This window comes from Micromys minutus, assembly GCF_963924665.1.
Source record: "Micromys minutus genome assembly, chromosome: 8".
Lineage (NCBI taxonomy): Eukaryota > Metazoa > Chordata > Mammalia > Rodentia > Muridae > Micromys > Micromys minutus.
In genome coordinates this window covers 47254143-47274700 of record NC_137977.1, presented here as the reverse complement: position 1 = coordinate 47274700, position 20558 = coordinate 47254143, and the positions used below count along the sequence as shown (strand labels likewise).

The 20558-nt window shown below is 46.3% G+C and overlaps 1 protein-coding gene across 1 annotated transcript in view; it reads left to right on the top strand.

Moving 5' to 3' along the window:
- Positions 1-20558, top strand: part of ABLIM3 (actin binding LIM protein family member 3) — a 110913-nt gene that overhangs the window by 54463 nt on the left and 35892 nt on the right. Inside the window, exons 3-7 of the mRNA XM_080920439.1 lie at positions 281-464; positions 2137-2249; positions 8298-8424; positions 12150-12243; positions 18183-18270. Coding sequence (XP_080776565.1) covers positions 281-464; positions 2137-2249; positions 8298-8424; positions 12150-12243; positions 18183-18270 — 606 coding nt within the window. The remainder of the gene's footprint in view (positions 1-280; positions 465-2136; positions 2250-8297; positions 8425-12149; positions 12244-18182; positions 18271-20558) is intronic.

The following is a 20558-nucleotide window of genomic DNA, read 5'->3' as shown; positions in this document are numbered from 1 at the left end:
TAATGTCCATAATCCCTAGGGAATATATATCAGATTCAGCTGGGCAATGTGAAAACCCAGCCCTGGACTCTGGGAGTCCAAGCCAAGTTTAGACATCTGCCTCTGAAGAAAGTCTATATGATTCTAATGCAGATGACCCAAAAGTCCATGAGCTCTAACATGCCACCATTCCATGGCTACTCATGAGTGTCAGACAGCAGCCTTTTGCCTAGTAAGGATCTTCTTCTTACAAACTTTACCTGGACTCAACCTGCACTGTTTCCTTCCTTGTTTCTTCAAGTATGTGGATGTGGCCTGGCCCAGTCAGGCTTCTTCTTCAAGAACCAGGAGTACATCTGCACCCAGGACTACCAGCAGCTCTACGGTACCCGCTGTGATAGCTGCCAGGACTTCATCACGGGTGAGGTCATCTCTGCCCTGGGCCGTACCTACCACCCTAAGTGCTTCGTGTGCAGCGTGTGCAGGTGAGTGTCCGAGGAGATCAGGTCCTCTTGGGTAAGTCCTAGGGAAGAGGAGTACGTGGCCTTTCCCAGGCAGCTCAGGAGCATACAAGCTTCTCACTGAACCCAGAATTTCTGAAAACTTTAGAGTGGACAGACTGCTCTAATAGGCCAGTGATTTTCAAACCACGTAGCAGCCAGATCCTCTCTGGTCACATCTAGTGGGATGGAAAGCACGTGTTTGTCCTATGATGGTAGCAGAATAAGGAACCAAATGCCATGTTCAGTATTCCGTTTCCTCTAAAGAGGTCTCCAAGAAAACGACTGAGTGCCTTCTCTCTCAGAAGTCAGTCCGGGAGCCAAGCATCATTCTGGCCCAGGCTTCCATGCTCTCATTCTTAGGGTAGCATGAGGATGCCTACCAACAGCCTTCCTCCATCATCCCAACACTGCCTCTTGCTGGAAGAATGACCCCAGCAGGTGGCCCCACCTGTGTAAGCCTGGGTGATAGAGGACAAACCATTGCAATCTCACTAGCTTTCAGTACGATGCACACACAGAGACTTGAATCCAGTGGCTGGCCTGCAGTGTGCCTGCTTTCTCCCCTGCAGTAGCCATCCAGCCACCCTCAGGACAGTTCCTCTCTGCCTGCTTCCCTGCCAGACAGCTCAGTCACGTGCTTGTTAATTTAGCAATGGGCACTACGGGTCTGCTGCACATGCCAAACAACACATTAAGGAGATGGAAACAAACTCAAGACGATCTCAGCCCTGCCCACCAGTGTGTTAAAATTTAATGGCCATCTCTGATTAAGTCCAAAGCAGAATATGATTTGAGTACATGTGCATTTTTTATTTTGGAAAAGAAAGTATTGATTAATTATTCTCCCTGTAAAATAGCCACTGGTTGGTTAGTTGCCAAATAGAGTAACCAGTTAGAATTTCTGACTAATAGCTGCGTTAAAAAAAAAAAAAGTAGTCACAAATTGGAATGGTGAGGATACAGCTACCCAGATTTCCACCCCAGATTTCTCTCCACTAGCCCATGTCGCTAATGAAAAGACAGTGGGGCCACTTGTTATGTGCTAAATAACCTCTGAGTGCACGTGACAGGCACCCCACAATGCAAGAACAAAAGCCATCACTCAACAGCATTGGTGTTGCTGGGAATCTGTATGTAGTTTATTATTTTGTTGGGCAGACAGATATATGAGCTTGAGACCCCTTGGCTGGAGAAACAGAACACTCACTGAGGATGGTGGGTAATGTTTGGGGACTGGTAATTTCTCATTGGGAAAAAGGTTTTAAAAGATGTCTAGATAGTGAAAGGAAGAAGCTGGCAACTTTGGAGCCTGAGTGGTCCCTTGATACATGGGGATAGGACAAAGTGCAATGGCAGAATAGCTCTGTGAGGAGAGGATGCTTCTCCATTATAGGCAGGCAGCATAAGCTCACAGCGAGAGTGTGACTTGCTGCTGTCCTGTGATATAACTAGCCCAACAAGTCTTCCATTTCTGGCCCTCTGGATGTTGAGTGCTTTGTCCAGTTGTTATTGTGAATAGCACTTGACTTGTCTGATGCTCTAGAAAACAAGCTACATATATTATAGAATAACCAAACACATGCCCTGTCAGTCACCAGTAGCCACAGAATCTTCAGAACAGGAGACATTGATTCTCTTTCTCATTCTCTTGCAGGAAGCCTTTTCCTATAGGAGACAAGGTGACCTTCAGTGGTAAAGAATGTGTATGTCAGACATGCTCCCAGTCAATGACCAGCAGCAAGCCAATCAAGATCCGTGGACCAAGCCGTGAGTCCTTCCCATAGGCACCTTACTGTCCTCCCAAGTACCCTGTCCTGACAGGAAGCAGGGGAGGTTGCCACCCTCGATGGATCCTGAAGATTACCCAGTTAGCCCAGACACAGCTCCACAAAACAATGCAGGGAAGACAGGCTACCTGGCTATAGGGAATGACAGTCAGAGCTACTTGAGTAGATCCTTTCCAGGACAAGGAGGGAAGGGGCTCCTGATTCTATGTACAAAGAGCACTTCAGAAGACTTGATCAAGGGTTCTGTTACCAGTAGTTCTCCATTTCTAGAAGCTCGTGCAAGAAGTCAGGAGTTATCCTAAGAATAAACCCCATAGAGCATGTTTCTGGGACCACTATGTCAGCCTTGTGGATCATCACATTGTGAAAAGACACTTCTGGGCTCATCTTGAACCTTTGAGAATAAAATCCTCATTCTTTGTGAGCCTCTTGGGTGATTCATTAGCTGCTCTTAGGGCGAGAATAGCATCTAGTCATGAGAAAGACATCAGCCATGCCATAATCACTGAACGTTTTATCAGGCCACAGATTTGAGGGGGACGTACAGGCTGAGAACGTGCCGTAGGGCAGTCCTAATCTGTGGAAGTCAGTCCACTTGACATGGGTACTGACAAGATGTTTAAATCACTGTTCCTAGATGTCCCTATAGAGCTGTGGACAGCATGCACCCACAAGCACACACAGATCCAATGCTCTGGGTCTCCTGAGCCACATTGAGCTCCACATTGACTTTCATGTTATATGATACCCTGACTGGCCCCATCAAGAGAATCGATGAAAATCCATTAGCATCCTGTGCTGCATTACTGTGTGGGTACAGAGGCAGCCAGGCATGGCACCAGCACAGTCAGCATGCTGGAGCTGCATCACACCAAGGAGGTGAGCCAAGAAGACTCTACGTCAGCTGCCCTGAGCTCCCAGGGGCTCCATTACAGTCTGCCTAGCTGTGGTGAGTTGATGGGAGAGGCAATGAATGGACTGGCCTTGCCTGCCCTTCCTTTCAGTGGAGTCAGATCTGTTCCTGGGAAGTTAGGGCTCTTCCTTTAGTTGTCCTTGACGATACTCAAGAACAATCTATTGCTTTGGCCATATTTCATCTTCAGGTAGCTGAGTGTGCACACAACTATCCTTTACAACTCCTTGAAATCATATCCCCATGTCAGAAACACGAGATAAGGGTTCTTGCCCTGTGGCTTTTGCTTCCTGGAATCACAGAGACCAGTGGCCGCATATGTGAAGAACAGACGGAAACAAGCTTGAGTTGGGAGGGCTGCCAACCATCTGCATGAGACAAGATGGTCTTGTAGCCTCCCTGAGACTGATTTATACAGCTATGAAAAAAATGACGGGATGCCTTATCATCTTCCCAGGGATGTTGTAAAAAGCAACTGTGTTCCTGTACAGGGATCAAGTTAGCATGATTGGTTTCGGCACGCCTTAGGATGAATACAAATCAAAGGATTGCCTGAAAGGGAAAATTCATCCTGAATGTGGATACCATTGCCCCTTAGGTCAGAGAAGCAAATGGCTCACCATAATGGGCTGAAATATTCAAAACTGTGAGCCAAAATGAATCTTTTTTTCTGCCTTAAATTGTTTCTCTCTGGTGTTTGATTGCAGTGGTAAGAAAAGCCAGCTGACTCCAAGGTTTACTGTAGAAAACACACCAAAGGAACATGGAGAATAAGATTCCCAAGTCCAGTGCGAATGCTCTGGGGTGTAGTGTGTGTTTCTGTGTGTGCTAGGATCTCAGAAATGGATCAGGCTTTCTCTACCGAGTAAAAGCCTAATATATGAACAAACTCTAGAAGAGATGTCTAGAAGAGAGACTTGAACTTGTCCCCACCATAATTTTGTAGATTGGGATCTTCAGAAGGACAAGGGAAAGTTGTTAAAGAGGAGGAAGTGGGCATGTAAGCGGTTTCCAGGGGAACAAAGGCCTTTGGCTTAGCTCTGGAATAAAAGCATCCACCCGTGCACACACAGAGCATCTTTTCTTGATGTATTCTCTCCAGAAATAATTGCAGACTATGCTGCAAATGCAACGGAGACCTGACTGAATGCTTCCTGAGCTCCCAAGGAGTAGGGACAACCAAAGCCAGATCTGAAAGGTGGAGAAAAACACACCAGAGGACAGGAAAAGGGACAAACAACCTAGTTTTTTTCCTAAGCTATGAGAGTGTTAAGTCTCATCCCTGTAGGGTAGATATGTTCTGGAAAAGCTAGAATAATAGTTACTCAAAGGAAAATAGTCATAAACTGTCAAGAGGGTGAAATATCATGTTATCATATGTAAAAGAAATGACTCCCAGGGCTGGAGAGATGGCTCTGTGGTTAAAAGCACTGACTGATCTTCCAGAGGTCCTGAGTTTAATTCCTAGCGACCACGTGGTGGCTCACAACCATCTGTAATGGGGATCTGATGTCCTGTTCTGGTGTGTCTGAAGACAGCAAAAGTGTACTCACATAAAATAAATAAATCTTTAAAAAAGGGGGGGGGGAGAAAGAGATGACTCCCAGATCATAGATCTCATAAAGAATCAATAGCAGGAGAACCATCCACATCCACATTAGCACCACCACAATCATCATCACCATCAGCATAATCCCAGCACAATCAGTACCAGCACCAGCACAATCATCACATTACCACCACAATTGTCACCAGTACCATCAGAACATCATCACAATTGTCACCAGCACCAGCACCACAATAATCACCAATAGCACCAGCACAATCATCACCACCATAATCGTCCCAACCACAGCGGTTACCATCGCTAACATAGGTACCACCACTAACAGCTCCTCCATCACTACTAATCCACCATCACCTGTGTTAGTATCACCCCTACCAGCGCTTATTCTATTGTTAGGTATTGCAATAAATGAACAGGTATCTCATTCAATCATTTCAAGTCTATAAAGGCAGTAAGAGTAATTGTTTTATAAGTAAGAAAACCGAGACTCAAAAACTGTAAGTGACCTTTGCAAAGTAACACAGATGTCACAGCTCTGAGACTATTCCCCTAGCACCCTCCACCAGCAGTGTGTCTTTCTAATTGGTAAAGGTCCTGTCTTACTAGTCTAGTTGCCTAAAGCAAGGTGAATAACTTGCTGCGCCTCACAAAGCTCACTTACTTTTGCTGACCTAAATAGAATGGATGATGTAGCCAGTTAAACTAAAAATGGCTGCACGGGATCTCTCGGGGCTTTGATAGTAAAGTGAGAGATTTGAGAGGAACAGGTGGGGGGCATCATGCTTCCTGCCAGCTGAAGGCTATAATTTTGGAATGGAGAGACGAGTGGACAGCTGGTTCCAAAAAAACACCAAGGCTAGGAAGTGACTCTCCCAATCCTGTTTATGGCATCGGACCCGTGGGCTCCCAGAGAGGTGTGTCCATCAGTGGACAGGAGCAAAAGGAGAAGGAAGAGGGAGGAGAAGTCCCAGGAAACAGGAAGCCAGTACAATGGAGGACCAGCAGAGTAACATGGACAGAAAAGCCACAGGTGCGGGCATCCCAGAAGTCTCAAAGGGAATAAGCAGGGCTTCCCTTCAGATCAGAGGCTTGGCAAACACACAGGATGTGTGTGAAACCAAAAGAATGTCACATAGAACAACCACTTATGTGAGTGTCAGGTATACTGACCTGGTTGTAGGGAAGCCATTGAGAAGAGGAACGTTCCAGAGCCAGTTCCTACCACTCACTCCCTTCTCTGCCCAGCTTCCAACCACTACACCCCACTGGCTCCTAATTTTATGTAGCTCAGAGTGCTAAGTTCATCTCAGATGTGTCCCGATAGCCTGGAGACATGGACCTTTTTACTGGAATGTGGCCATTTCTGCAAACAGCCAGCTACCAAGGAAGCCTCGTTGAAGAGTCAGAGTTTCGTAATTAGCTAATGTGATGCCTGCCACCATAGAATTCCCTTGTGAATGTGGAGGACCACATCAAGTGACATGTAAGGCAGGATGGCTAAGGGAGAAACAAGCCACAGTTGCCTTTAGTTATTTGAAGGGACTGTCACAGAAGAAGCAAGAAGATTGTTCTTTGATACGTAAGAATAGGGGAGGTGACAGGGTCAGGCCTTAGCTCCACAGAAGGAAGACATCCTTGACAGTCAAGCCTATCCAAACACAGCACAAAGCTGACTCAAGAAAGGCGGAGCCTTCGCATGTAATAAAACATGAGTCAGGCACCAATATATCAAAAATATGATAGATTCCTGCTCTGGCTGGGATGCCTGACCAAGTGCTCTGAGAACTTGAAGCCCCTCTATGATGGTTAAGTCCTCTTACAGAGCCACATAGAAAGCATCACCAGATGCTGTCTGTCTATAAAGAGAAGAGGTACCTGACCTACCAAATCCATTGAATTCTAAAACCTGCAATTTTATTTCATCTTGTTGGAATTGGGGCGGGGGGAGACATACTGATTCCAGAAAATGAAAGGGAAAAGAATAAAGATGAACTCTCTTTGGTGTCTAGCCTATCTGAAGGCTTAAAGCATGTTGCAGTTGGAAGTCTTCCTGCCTGCCTGCCCCAGCTTATGCTAAGGGATGCCAGAAAGGTGCTTAGCAGTCACGAGTTTGGTGCTGCAAGAACTGACCCTACAAATGGGTCATCAGGTCCCAGATGCTCCCCCCACAGCCTTTTAAATGTGCCACCCTTCCTAGACACACCATCTCCTCTTTTAGAACCAGGTTAAGGGCTGTCTAGCCAGGTCCCCCAAGTTTAGATGCGGCTTCTCCTCGCATGCTCCAAAGTGTGTGTGTGTGTGTGTGTGTGTGCTGTGATGCCAAGAAGGTTTGACCTCTGGTAAACTTTGCCTGGTGACCATGTTCCTCCTCCAGAGTGAACCATCTGATCATCAAGGCCTGAATCCCCAGGATTTCCCAAGTGCCTTGGATGCTGGTTCCGTTTCCTGCCCCACCCACCTCACTCTACACTCATTGAACAATAGGCAGACCAGACCACCCGGCTCCAACTTACTTTCTGTTCAACTCTGGCTCAAGAGTGACAGTGACGGGGAGTGAAAGCACATTTCTTGGTTGGGACAGTCTCTTTAGACTTTTAATCACTGAGTGCTGGGGAAAGACGAACATGGTCAATTCACTCCTTTGCCTGAACACTTTGAGATCCAGTCATTCAGACTTTCTTCAGCAAATATCCTTTGAGTTCCCACTCTGTGCCTAGCATCAGGCTAGGCAAAAATAAATAAGAAGTTAAAACAATAAGTATGGCCTTTCACTCGTTATTTTTCTCCTTATTGCAGTCAAATACTACGGATATCGTGGTTCAGAGAATATAGTTCATCATAGCAAGATGATATAGCAGCAGGAGTCAGTCACAGCTGTGACAGGGACATACACTCACATCTCCAAAGGGAACACAGGCACTGGGCCAGCTGCCTTTCTCCTTGTCTCCTTTTGATTCAGCCCAGGATCCTAGACCATAGGGTGGTGCCAGACACACTCAGGGCAGGCAGCATCTTCCCCCAATCAATTCAAACTGTATGGAAATGCCCTCACATCTAAATGTGTGCCTCCTGTAGGACTTCAGATCCAGTCAAGTTAACCAAGTGGTTTTAACCGTCACATGGCCCTTGCCTAATAAAGGAATGGAAAGATGCACCCTGTCTCCAAAAACAGGGCTTCTCAAATTTTACTATGCAGAGGTTGTGGTGAAGTTCCACCCTCAATATGGGGGCTGCAGTGGTGTGTGTTCAAGCTCCTAGGAGATGCAACTATGACAGGAGCTGGGTGACAAAAGAGAGCATGAGCTTTGTAGGAATGGCAGTCACTGTGAGCAGGGGGGTGGCTCTTTCCTTCCTGTCACTTTATGGTTCTTGGTCCACAGGCCAGATCTCTGGCAACGTTTCTTCTTGTCTGGCAGGGTCTCTGGATACAGCAGCACCAGCGTGGCCATCTGTGGGAAATAAAATAGCATCCAGGGATGAGTTCCCTTGGCAGGTGATGATGGCGGGAGGTCAAAAGGACCAAAATGTTCTTACTTTTGTCTTCTCAGACTGTGCTGGGTGCAAAGAGGAGATTAAACATGGCCAGTCACTCCTGGCACTGGACAAGCAGTGGCACGTCAGCTGTTTCAAATGCCAGACCTGTAGTGTCATCCTCACCGGGGAATACATTAGCAAGTGAGTGTCTCCTTCTCCCCGTCAGGGGGACCCCAGCCTCTTCCTACCTTCAAGCCTTCAGGGGTTGTTCCCTCTTCACCAGTGGCTCCTTCCTTTCTTTTCATTTGCCTCCGACTAAGAGGTAGCCGGCTCCACGCTATCACTCCCAGCTCCATCCCCCATCACTACCATCAGACTGTTCTGTTTCTTATACAGGCCACCACCGTTTATAATTGTATAGAGTAGTGTGTATAGTAGTATGCATGTTTTAAGATCTAATAATGATAGTGCTTTCTACCGCTTGCTGAGCTCTCACCATGCACAAAGAACAACAGACCTCTTTGGATGGACTATCACATTAAACCTTCCTTGGCCAGGCATGGTACATGCCTTTGACCTCAGCACTTAGGCAGAGGCAGAGAGGCAGAAGCAAAGGGATCTCTGTGAGTTTAAGGACACCCTGGTCTATATAGTGTGTTCCAGGACAGCCAGAAATGTACAGAGAGACAGATAGTTTTGCTCTCTGCTTTCAGGGTAGTGGCCTTGATTTAATTACCGAGTATTCCCAGTCTTTAGCACAATTCCAATCCAACAGTCAGCACGGTTATTACATGGGTTGAATTGAGATAGGAGGAAATGGCGGATAAATAAAACTATCAGTTAAGAGGGTTCAGTGTCAGGGACCACACATGTATGTTCAAATCCCCAAAGGCAACTGAAGCAAGGCCCTTGGCTCTTTGATATTTTCTGATCCCAGGCACTTCATCCGCCCCTGCCTAGCCCAACACCAGGAGATGATGACACAGAGCTACAGCGCACATGGTGTCTGCTGCGGGGACACATTCAATAAGGGAGACAAGCTATAAACAGGAAGAATTAGGACACCAGGGGTTTGTGGAAAGAGCCTGAGCTATGAGTGTCAGTCATAAGTGACCAAAATCCCAATGCAACACACTTAAAGGCAACAGTTGGAATTGTTTGATTCAGACCTTAGAAAGGTCAAAGGTATACTAACCCCCCCCCCCTTTTGAGACAAGCCTTTCCTGTATAACCCTGACTGTCCTAGAACTTAATCTGCAGACCAGACTAGCCTTGAACTCACAAAGATCCTCCTGCCTCTGCCTCCCAATTAAAGGTATGCACAACCACTGTCCAGCTTGAAGATGTCTTCAACACTACGGTCTGTCTCCTCCTCTCCTCCTTCTTTCTCTCTCCTCCTTCCCTCCCTCCTCTTCTCCCCTCTCTATTAGATTTATCCCCAGGCAGATTAAGTAGCAAAGAAAATCAGCAATGGCGCCTGGCTTTAGAGCATCAGTTTAGCAAGACTGGTGAAAGAAGCCTTTCTCTAGAAACAGCAGCAGAAGCCCCATGGCTACCTCTGATTTAGCTACCTTGCTTTACATGCCTGTGTGTGCTCTAACACTAACTAGAAAGGCCCAACTCTAGAGCAGCCATTGTGATACTTAGAAGGGCTGAAATAGGAAAGAGTGTGGCTGCCGAAGGAAAGTCCACATACTGCTGCCTGAGGAAGGAGAAATAGCTGCTGGTCAGACATACCAGCTTGTGTTCAAGGTGGGGATATGAACCTTCAGAGAAAGGGAGGGTCCCTTTCTACCAAGCTACAGATGCCATCTGGAGTCTGTGGGAGCTTTCTGGAAGGTGTGAGTGGGGGGGCCTTGAAAGACTGGGTAAGATTCAAAAGACAAAGACGAGCTTGAAGGCAGAATCCTAGGCCATCGGGGGAAGTAGGATGGACATGGGTTAATCACTTACAGCCTATTGGGGAGCACAAGTATGTACAAAGGTGAAGCAGAATGCCAGGCTGCAGAGGTAAGCTGAGGTCGGGTTACCAAAAGCCCTAGATGTTATGTCAGTGGGTATATGGTACCCTCCTCTCAGCAAGGCAAGAAAGGAATGTCTGTGGGAAGTCACCAGCCAAGAATCATTGAATTCTCTAGGGCAGTAAGGGATTGCACACAGCTCTGGAGCCCCAGCCTAGATTATATGACCCCCCCCCCCAGGTCTCTGCAGTCTGTCCCTGGGCCCTCTCCTGCTGCAGCAAAGTGGCAGGAGTCATAAAGCTTTGCAGATGCTCAAGGCAGAAATCCTCCTGCCTGTGTGACCTTGGCCAAGAACTCAACAGCTCTAAGTCTTAGTTTGCTCACTTGTTAATAAGATGACTCCAGAGGTCTATGTTCCATATCTAATAAGGACACAGTAAGTGTGACCTTTCCCATCTGCCTGTGTTTATAATTATGTATATATCCAATTCCCAAAGGTGTCCCCAACCCAGGAATCCAAGTGAAGTTGTGTTGGCTTTTTTTTTTTTTTTTACCCAGATGACTTTGTTTTTTCTTTGCACCATTACCCATACTTACACCCGCAGAGTGACAAGCTACGTTACCTGAGTGGTTAGTGGTCTGGTTATTTGAAAGAGTCAGACAGGTTTCCAGGGCTCACAGACAAGAGCAACTTTAACCTCAGGTAACGTTAATCACCTTGCTCCCAGGTAGAGCTCCGGCTGGGGACAGAAATAGCATGCCTGCTCTTCAGGCCTATCTAAGTCTGATCCACATTCCCGTACCCAAAAGTGTGAGAACAGTCCCCTTGAGGACTGTCACAGCCACCATGGTGATCAATGCCTTTCCTGAGTAGGCAGTGATCCAGACACAGATGAAACCTAAGCCCATCTCCTTCAGTCCTCATGAAAATATAAGGAGAAGCCAGATAGATCAACTGGCTTGATCCTCAGTGTAAGCAGCCCTGGATGACCTGGGGAAGTCACTTAGCTATTCCATGTTTGGGCTTTCTTATTCACACACTGGGAGATTAATAGTACAGACCTCCCTGGGCTGCTATAACTATTAAATGGAATGATCCATGCGAGTCACTATCAGAGCATGAAATGCCAGCGATTGGCTGCAGAGAACAGTATAATAAGCCATTGCAGGGCTGGCGAGATAATTCAGTGGATAGAGACACTTACCACACAAGATTGACACCTGATTTAAATCCCAAGTCTGGTCTCTGGAACCGATGGGAAAGTGGAAAGAGAGAGCCAACTCCACAGTTATCCTGTGACCTCCACATGACTGCTGTGGGACACCACACACACACGCACACACACACACACACACAAACACACACACACACACAATGATAATAGGAGACATAGAGTATGGTGGGAGACTTCTTATATACTGGTCCATCAGCTCAGCCAAGAGGTTCCCTCATCTGTGGATAAAATTTTTGGCTAAAGAAGAAACTCTTGAGGGTCTGTAAGAAAACTGATGATATTGTTACACCCCAGAAGGGAAACCAGGAAAGCGTAGAAGGAAAGGTGAAACATTTCCCTTATGCTTTTCTGTACCGTGTGTGCGCATTACATTTTCTACAGCAAACAAAATGTGTCTTAAACTGTGTCTTAAGTAATTTTCCAGAAGAGTCCTTTGGGGAAGAGAAAAGCAGATGGCTCTGGATAACTCACAGGGAAAGGGGGTGAGAGAGAAGAAAAGACACCCAAAATGGCAGCTCAGAGGGGTGTTCTTGTTAGGTCTTAGGGACCTGAGCAAGTGCACATTCCCATGGATTTTCTGTAGCCATATGTCTGAGAGGCAGTTTGAACTTAAGCACTCCCAATCTCGTAGTCTTGGCCAGTCCTGAATAAGACTGGAACAGACCGGGTTCTGGACAAGGGCACTCTCCTACTCTACTGACACCCCTCCTATGTGAACTTCCTCTTGCAGGGATGGTGTTCCGTACTGCGAGTCTGACTACCACTCCCAGTTTGGCATCAAATGTGAGACTTGTGACCGGTACATCAGTGGCAGGGTCTTGGAGGTAAGTGAGGCTGAGTAACCAGAGTAACCATGGAGATGTGTGAGCAGGGTGGCCTGGGACTCCCAGAGGAAAAAGTTTTGCTTCAACCTCCCAGACTTTGCTTCCTGCATGGCCCTGACCAGTTAACCTTGCCAAGAGCTGAGCACCCCCAAAATAGAATGTGGACAAAATAATTCTTGGTTCAAAAACCGCTGTGCTGGAAAAATCAGTTGCTTCTTTGGATTCAGACTCAGACAGATTTCTAAGGAGTAACAATTTAGGATTTTCCTCCAGGCTCTGCCTCAGGATGGAAGCCCTTTTTATGTTTTAACTGTTTGGTAATGTGCTGATTTAAGAAGCAGCTTGTCTAGCAGCTTGCTCTCTAAACCCTTCTTTGGCTGGCCCATCGCCATGGCAACAGCTCTCCCAAGCCTCTGATACAGCATCTCTCTCTGCCAGTGACAGACAACCTACAGCCTTTTGCTGAGTCTTTGGCCTTCCCAGCCTTTCTTTCTATACCTTTTGGGGCTAGATGCTGCCTTCCCATACTTTGGGATCACCTACCTTGAAGAGCTCAGTGCAAAGAAGAAATAATAGCCTAAGGACAGGGACAACTGATTTGTGGCACGTCTCTTCTGCTAGTTCATACTCCTATTTGGGGTGAGGATCTTTGTATCTATAGGCCTCTGATTTGCATCTGATAATGGCTAAGGAATTGCAGGCTGGTTCAGCTACTGTAGGGACAATTATCAGCACTACCATTAGCAAACAATGTGGTTACCGTGAGGACTAAATTGAGAAGCACACTACATATGGGCTCATAGAGTTCAGGAAAGGTCTGTGTGGGGAAGCACATGGAAGCAGAGCCATGAGGATGATGAGGTCAGTGTATAAAAAGCTAGGGAGCTCAGCAGTGGTGGCCCAGGCCTTTAATCCCTGCATTCCAGAGACAGAAGCAGGTGGATCCCTGAGTTCGAGGCTAGCATGATCTACAGATTGAGTTTCAGAACAGCCAGGGCCACATGGAGAAAACCTGTCTTGAAAACTAATTAACAAAACAAAAACAAAATCTTAAAGGTGGGACTTTGCACATCGTGTTAAAGAGCTTGGGTTTTACAGTAAGCATAGGGGAAAGCCTTCGGAGAACTTTAAAATGGTGCAGCATGATAAAATCACATTTTCTTAAGAACTGCACTTGATGTGATATGGAAAACTCACTGTAGGGAGTCGGAGAAAATCAGATAAACAACTGCAGTGAGTTCCTAAATGATGAAGCATCTCTAAGGGCCAGCAAAGAGTGCCAAGCAGAGCAAAAGGAATGCACACAAGAAAGGTTGCTAGGCCCAGGTTTCTAAGGCTGTGGGTACAAGAATAAGGAGCCTATGTATGATTCACTGGGTGCTGGGGAGTTGGGAGAGACTAAGTGGGAACAATTGGTCCACTGGAAGAAACTGGAAGAGGAGGCCATCAGAGAGCCACGGTATACCAAGAGTAACCACCTTTATCTCCAGATTCATTGGAAGCAGAATTTCAATAGTTCAGCCAATGTGGGGCAACTTGAGAATTTGGAGACTGAGGAAGAAGAAACCAAGGTTTTGGCAAAGCACCAAGTCTAGGCAAAAAGAAGCTAGGTACAGCATCTGCAGCACCAGAAATGGAAGAGAAACCATGTGATCCAGGCAGAATCATGGAGAGCATTTGAGATGGGGTGTAACTGAAATCCTAGAAAGGTTGCAACAAGGTAGATGAGCATAGGTCAAAGCCCAGACACAAAGCCTAGACTTGTAGAGGCCAACATCAAAGCACTCAGAGGTGAATGATTGTAGAGGAGGTAGTTGGGATTTCCAAGGTGGAGGAGAGATATCGACAGACTGGAAATGGACTAGCCTTGTGAAATGGTTGCCCACAGGTGGCACGAAGAGTGGGAATTATTATAAGAAGAGAGATAATTAAGGCTCCAGGAGGAAGGTTGGGGAGATGACTCCATTGGTAAAGGGTTGGCTTTGGTAAAGCACAGGACCTGAGTTTGATCCCTAGAGCACATTCTAGGAGGCCAGGGACAGTGCATATGTGATACTCCAGTGCTGGAGAAGCAACAACAGGCAGAGCCCAGGGGTTCACAGGTCAGCCAGCCAAGCACCAGCCAAGCCCTCTTGGTGAGTGTCAAGCAGTGAAAGACCCTACCGCCAAAGACAAGGTGAGGGAAATGGAGAGATGGCTCAGGTTAAGAGCACTAGCTGCTCTTCCAGAGGATCCAGGTTCGATTCCCAGCACCCATATGGCAGCTCACAACCATGTGAAACTTCAGTTCCAGGGGATCTCATGTATTCTTCTGGCCTCTGTGGGCACCAGACATAAAAAAAGATGTGCAGACCTACATGAAGACAAAAGCAGTCACCCAAAAATAAAAGTTGTTTTAAAAGTAGACAGTTCCTGAGGAACTCGCCTTCACAAGCATCTGCACACACATGAACTTGCACATATATGAGGACCTATAGATACATATGCACACAAGATATGGGAGGAAAGTTGACAGCGCCATGAAAAGATAGAGCTTCAAGGAACCCAGCAGGTCAGCTGGAGTGTTGATCAAAGACTGGTACCTTAACTGGGAATTGCTGGCTTCTTCTGCATGGCTGAGGAAGAGGCATCCAGAAAGCTGCAGAGCCAGTGGGATGGAGGCCACAAAAGCTAGATTTTCTTCCAAGAGAAAAATCTTGACACACATTGCATCTGGAGACATTATCTAGTGGCTGTTTTTCCTAAAGTCAGTGTGCTAGTCTCTCCCTTCAAGACAGCTGTGACTGACCTCCTTTTTTTTTTTTTTTTTTTTTTTTTTTTCTTTTTGCTTTGAGCTGGGAACGACATTTAACAATCAGCTTTCCCATCCTCCTTGCTTTAGAGATGAAGATGAAAAGGAATAGCCAGGACAAGCTGGTTCTTTGCAAGGTCAGAGACAGAGATGACGTGCGGGACTCCACCCTTCTGGATTCCACACTAGTGCTTAAAGTTCTCAACCACTCAGAGACCAGGAGGGAAAAACATGCATGGATTTGAATTCTAATTTTACCATATCTAGCCATGAGACCTTAAGCCAGTTGAGTCCACCTTGGTCAGTAGTGAAGACTGCCTCTTCATCCTAATGGATATGTTAAGCAGGCCTTTATTTAGTTGGAAGGCAAAAGCTACCCTCAAATCATAGGGGCTCAAAAGGAAAGGTGTCCATTCAAATAATAAGAGTGTAGGTATCTTTTGGGCTTTAGGCTTGAGAATTCGACTAATCAAAATCACTTGAATCTTTGACCACCTTGGCTCCATGATCTTCTGTACTGCCTTTATTCTGAAAAGGGTTCTGTTTTGTGGTTGGGGTGCTGGACACCAGTTTCTCAGGCTCATAACCTACCAGCTGCATCCATGGGGGATAGCAAACCGTTCTGTCCTAATAGTTCAGCAAACATCTGGGGACTTTCTGGATAACTTCAGGTCTGTCTCTGAACCCGCTGTGCCTATAGAGTTGGAATCAGCTTATTGGTGGGTTTAACACAATATAGCCATATGGCCTGATTGCAGGAGGTCCAACTGAGCAAGGCTTGGTGCTATTTCTGGAAGATGGGAAAGGATGCTGGCTAGGCAGTTGCCCAGTACAAGGCCAGCACATTTCCAGTGTACTGCTGGCACTTAAAACTGTTTCTTGTCTTCTCACCCCAACCTTCCCGTTCCCTTCTGAGGCTATCTTATGACTCCTCTGGGGACAGACAGACCTCAGTATGTTGAGTGTCAGACCCACCCTTCCTTCCTACGTCCTCAGCAAAAGGAGCCACAGCCTGCTTTTACTCCACTTCAGACCTTGGCTGCCATTCTCAGTGCTTTCTAATATGGCCTCATTTGGCAGCACCAACTCTCCGCTACTAATCTTCCCTGCTTTCTCGGCTTCGGTTTGTTGGTGGGTGAAATGGTTGGTTGGACCTCTCTGCCTTTGTTCTCTTATGCTGGGTGCAGGCTGCCCTGGTAGCCTCCCTTCTCTCCCATTGTTTTCTAAGGCACCCAGGAGCAAGGTTGCTGAGTCTCTTTCATCTGGGGCAGGGTGGGTAGAGTGTGACATTTAAGAAGATGTGTGCTTCAGTATTGCTGGGGCACTGTTGCCATGAAGGGGGAAAATCAGGGCCAAAAAAGGCCTGTAATTGAAAGGATAAGGAGACACAGTAAGAAGAGGCTACTAATTAAGCTGATTATCCTTGTCATGGTACTACAGATCAGTCCCACGACTTCCTTACTTGAGAAAATAGCAGGCTCCTTCTAAAGTTTGAACAAAGCTCGCTTGGTTAACAACAAGGACATTTTCTCATTGGTGGGAGCCAAATAAACAACCAGCAATGGATAAAGGGGACATTGAAGATTATTTTTCTTTTGTAAGAATCTGTCCTTTTCACATTCTCAATGAGTTTTGAGATAAGAGTTTATCCAAAAAAAGACAAGCTAATCTCAAGATCCCCCCACCCCCGCCCCTTAGACTCTTTGGAAATAAGGTTTTTTTTTTTATACGATTGCAATTTTGGAACTAACATCAGACCAACTAATGACCTAAAAGAGGATTTCACAACACCCAATAGTCATTCATTTACCTCATCCCTCCCCCAAAATACCTGTACTGATATGAAAAATATTCATCAAAACACGCCGGCCCTCCCGTCCCAACCTCTGAGCTGCTTCTTCCATATGTGAACCTGTCACCATATGTGAGATCTGTCACCAAAGGACCCTTGTACATCAGGTCTTCTGGGGTACAATTCCAGCATTTAATGCATAAGTGAGATGGTTTGACACTGCTACTGGTCTCCAGGAAAACCTTCAAGCACAATCTTCTCAAAAGCCACCTCCTCCCCCACTCTCAAAGAGATCTGGCAACTTCACTCAATTCCATTTTTGAATGAGCCATTGGGAAGAAAAGTGAGCAAAAGAAATGGATTTACAAAAGCCAGGTTAAAATAGGCCAGGATCAGACTGACAGATCCAGGTGGAGAAGTCTAGGAGCTCCTGGAAGTCCTGCTTCTCATATAATACAGTTTATACACTGAGCACATTAAAAAAAACTGTCCTTCATAGTTTTGGCATGTTTGTAAACTTCCTACACTTAGCTTTACCTAATACTTTAATCCATCTGTAAGTTGACTCACTTAAAAGACAAATGGTACAACATAACAGGAAAAACCAAGTCATTTGCCAAATTGAAGGCAAACCAAAACGAATATAGTTCTGGCCAAGTTTTCTTGTTTGTGAAGACTTCAAGCCTCATACTTGTTCTCATTTTTAGAAAAATAGATGAGTGTGCTTTAGATAATGCTAAAGATTCATGGACTCTAAACTGATACATTTCCCTTGGTAAAATCAAGAATTCAAACAGTGTTAAAAGGATCTATCTATCTACCTATCTATTATTTATCTATCATCCATCTATCATCTATCTTTTATCTATCATCTATCTATCATCTATCTATCTCTCTATCATTTATCTTTCTATCATCTATCTATCTATCATCTTTCATCTATCTTTCACCTATCTATCATCTATCTCTGTCTCTTTCTTTATCATAGTCCTTATGGTCATCTTTGTCATCACTAGTGTTAGGGGCCCCTTAGAGACACTTTTGGACATGCTGGCAGTCCTAAAAATGACATGCACTTGTGGGCAAAGAGGATATGGGAATAGTAGTCTCTGGTTCCCCCCTGCCCGTGTCCAAGGACATTCCCTGAGTTTTCAAGACCTGAAAGGAATCACCAAGCTCTCTGGGTAGACTCTCACATGATTGTGAATGCCCCCAGGCAGCCTCCCAACCAACCACAGAACAATGAAGGGAGTCACCAACACCACCAATATACCCAGGAGGGGTTCCCCCACCAGCCCTACTACTGAACAGTAAACCTAATTCTGATGTATCTACTTCATGTCCTGGTTTCCACAGGCAGGAGGGAAACACTACCACCCTACATGTGCCAGATGTGTACGCTGCCACCAGATGTTCACTGAAGGGGAGGAGATGTATCTCACTGGTAAGCAAATCTGACCCTCTCTAAGGCATTCTGATAGGCTCACGGCTGGAAAAGAGACCCGACTGCCTTCCATTTCAGCATTATCTCTGCCGTTGGATTTTCCTCAAGGTTGCAATTAATTCTCTTCTCTCTCAGTGAAGGAGAGTTGCGGGAGTGGCTAATATGAAGTGACATGTAATCTGCCTGCCATCCCTGTGAGCCTCCACCGGCTGCTCCCCTGGCCTGCTTCCCTGGCAATGCTAGGAGCAAATTCCTCTGGCTCCACCTGGGGGTGGGAGGTTGAGGACAAGGAGTTAGAGAACCCCCACACACCCCTACACCCTCCAACCCCCCCCCAGGAATGCACCAGGGGTTCTGAGTCTACACAGCTTCTACCTGCCCTGTTCTATCCCATTGTTCCCCACACCTCAGGGAATCAGGCGTGTTGCTTGGGGACCCCCAGGGTGAAAGACACAGTGGCTTCCCCACCCCACCCTAGCCTTCCTGTCTCAGGATTCCCAGCACTCATTAGATCTCTGGATTCCTTTCACCCCTCTGTCCTTTATCCAACCCCTCATCCCAGTATGTCCCAGTGCTCTTGGCTTTGCTCCTCCTTCCAGGCCCCTCCCACTCCACTGGTTTGATACCACTTCAGGCTCTCATTTGAGGCCTTCTCACCAGGGCATCCATCACCTTGCTTCTAGACTTGAACAAACCCACCACCTAAGCTACCCAACCAACTTGACTTTAGCAATTATTTCTGGGGGTTTCTCACCTGTGAAAAGTCTGCCTCACCACAATGCCATAACCCAATGCAGGAACTAGGTGTTTCTCGATTATCACATGAATGGCTGCCAGCCATGCCAAGTGATGTCAAGGGGAGGGTCCAGTGGGAGGTGTACCAGGGAAGGTCCCTTACAGAAGGGCCAAAAGCAGAGCTCCTGGTGATTGGCTGATAACTGGTGTTTTTTCTTTATAACACTGTTACCAAAGTACCAGTAAGAACAACTTAAAGAGAAAAAAAGATTTATTTTTGCTCAGTTCAGCCCATCATGGTAAAGGGTTCATGGCAGTGGACCTTGTGATGTAGGCTATTTTTTTTTTAACCATGGTGGACAAGAAAGCAGGGTTCAGGCTATAAGTGTCAAAGGCCCACTTGTAGTGACTCATTTCTGCCAGCCAAGCCCCACTTCCTAAAGGTGTCACAGCACCCAGCTGAGAAACAGGCAGGCATTCCCAGTATGAGCTGGTGATGGACATCTGAGATTCAAAACATAACCGGATGCCTTGATCTGTTCCAGCCATAGAGCAAACCAAGACAGGCTGGCAGCTCATAGTGATAGAAATGTGTTGCTCTTAGCTCTGGTAGTCCAAGACCAAGGTAGCTGCAGATTTAGCGTCTAGTGATGGCCAACTTTCACACCGGAGCCACCCTCTGGCCGTATCCTGACACGGTGGAAGGGACTTGGTAGTCCCCTGAGTCCTATCTCCTAAGGGTATACATCCCAATCATGGAAAATTGCTTTCATGGCCCAATTGCTTCTCTGAAGCCCCGCCTTCTAGTGTTATTACATGGAAGGAGTATCGTGGGGCCAACATTAGGGCTAAAAGACAGAGAAAAGCCCAACAACTCATAGACAAACCAGAAGGAACCAAGAACAAGCAAAGCACAAGAGACTGTGGGGACTCAGAAAGGAGGCAGTTAAGTTATGAATGGTATTGAGAACATCAGGGTGTTGGTTGAGTGACTGTGGTTAGCCTTGCTAAGAATGTTCTGATACTTGGAGAGGAGTAAGAGTCCTTCAAGGTTTCCCCAGAGGGCAGCCCTGAGTCCATGGGTCAGTTACAGTAAGTGGATCTTCTTAGGAATGTTGTTCTCATTACAGATTCCCACAGGCACAAGGTCCCTCAAGCTGTACTTTGCCTTCTGTGTCTACAGCAGAGTTTCTGAACCTCAACTCTGTTGATATCTGGAGCCAGGCAATTCTTTGTTTAAGGATTGTCTGATACGTTACGGAGTATTTAGTAGCATCCCTGGTCTACACCCACAAGGTGCCAGTAATATATCCTTTCTAAAACTCAGATCTTGCCTAATATCCTAGGGTACAGGAAACAGGACAAAGTCATCTTCAGCTGAAACCTGTTGCCCAGAGCTACTCAACAGAAACCTGTGCCATCCACGGGGTGTGTTGAGCATGGCTTCCGGGAACAAAATGAAGAAACTATTCCAAAGATTCTGAGACTGTAACTGATTCCTTAAATATAGCCCTCATTCAAGTATTGGAGGGAAAAGGGTGTGTGTGAAGCCA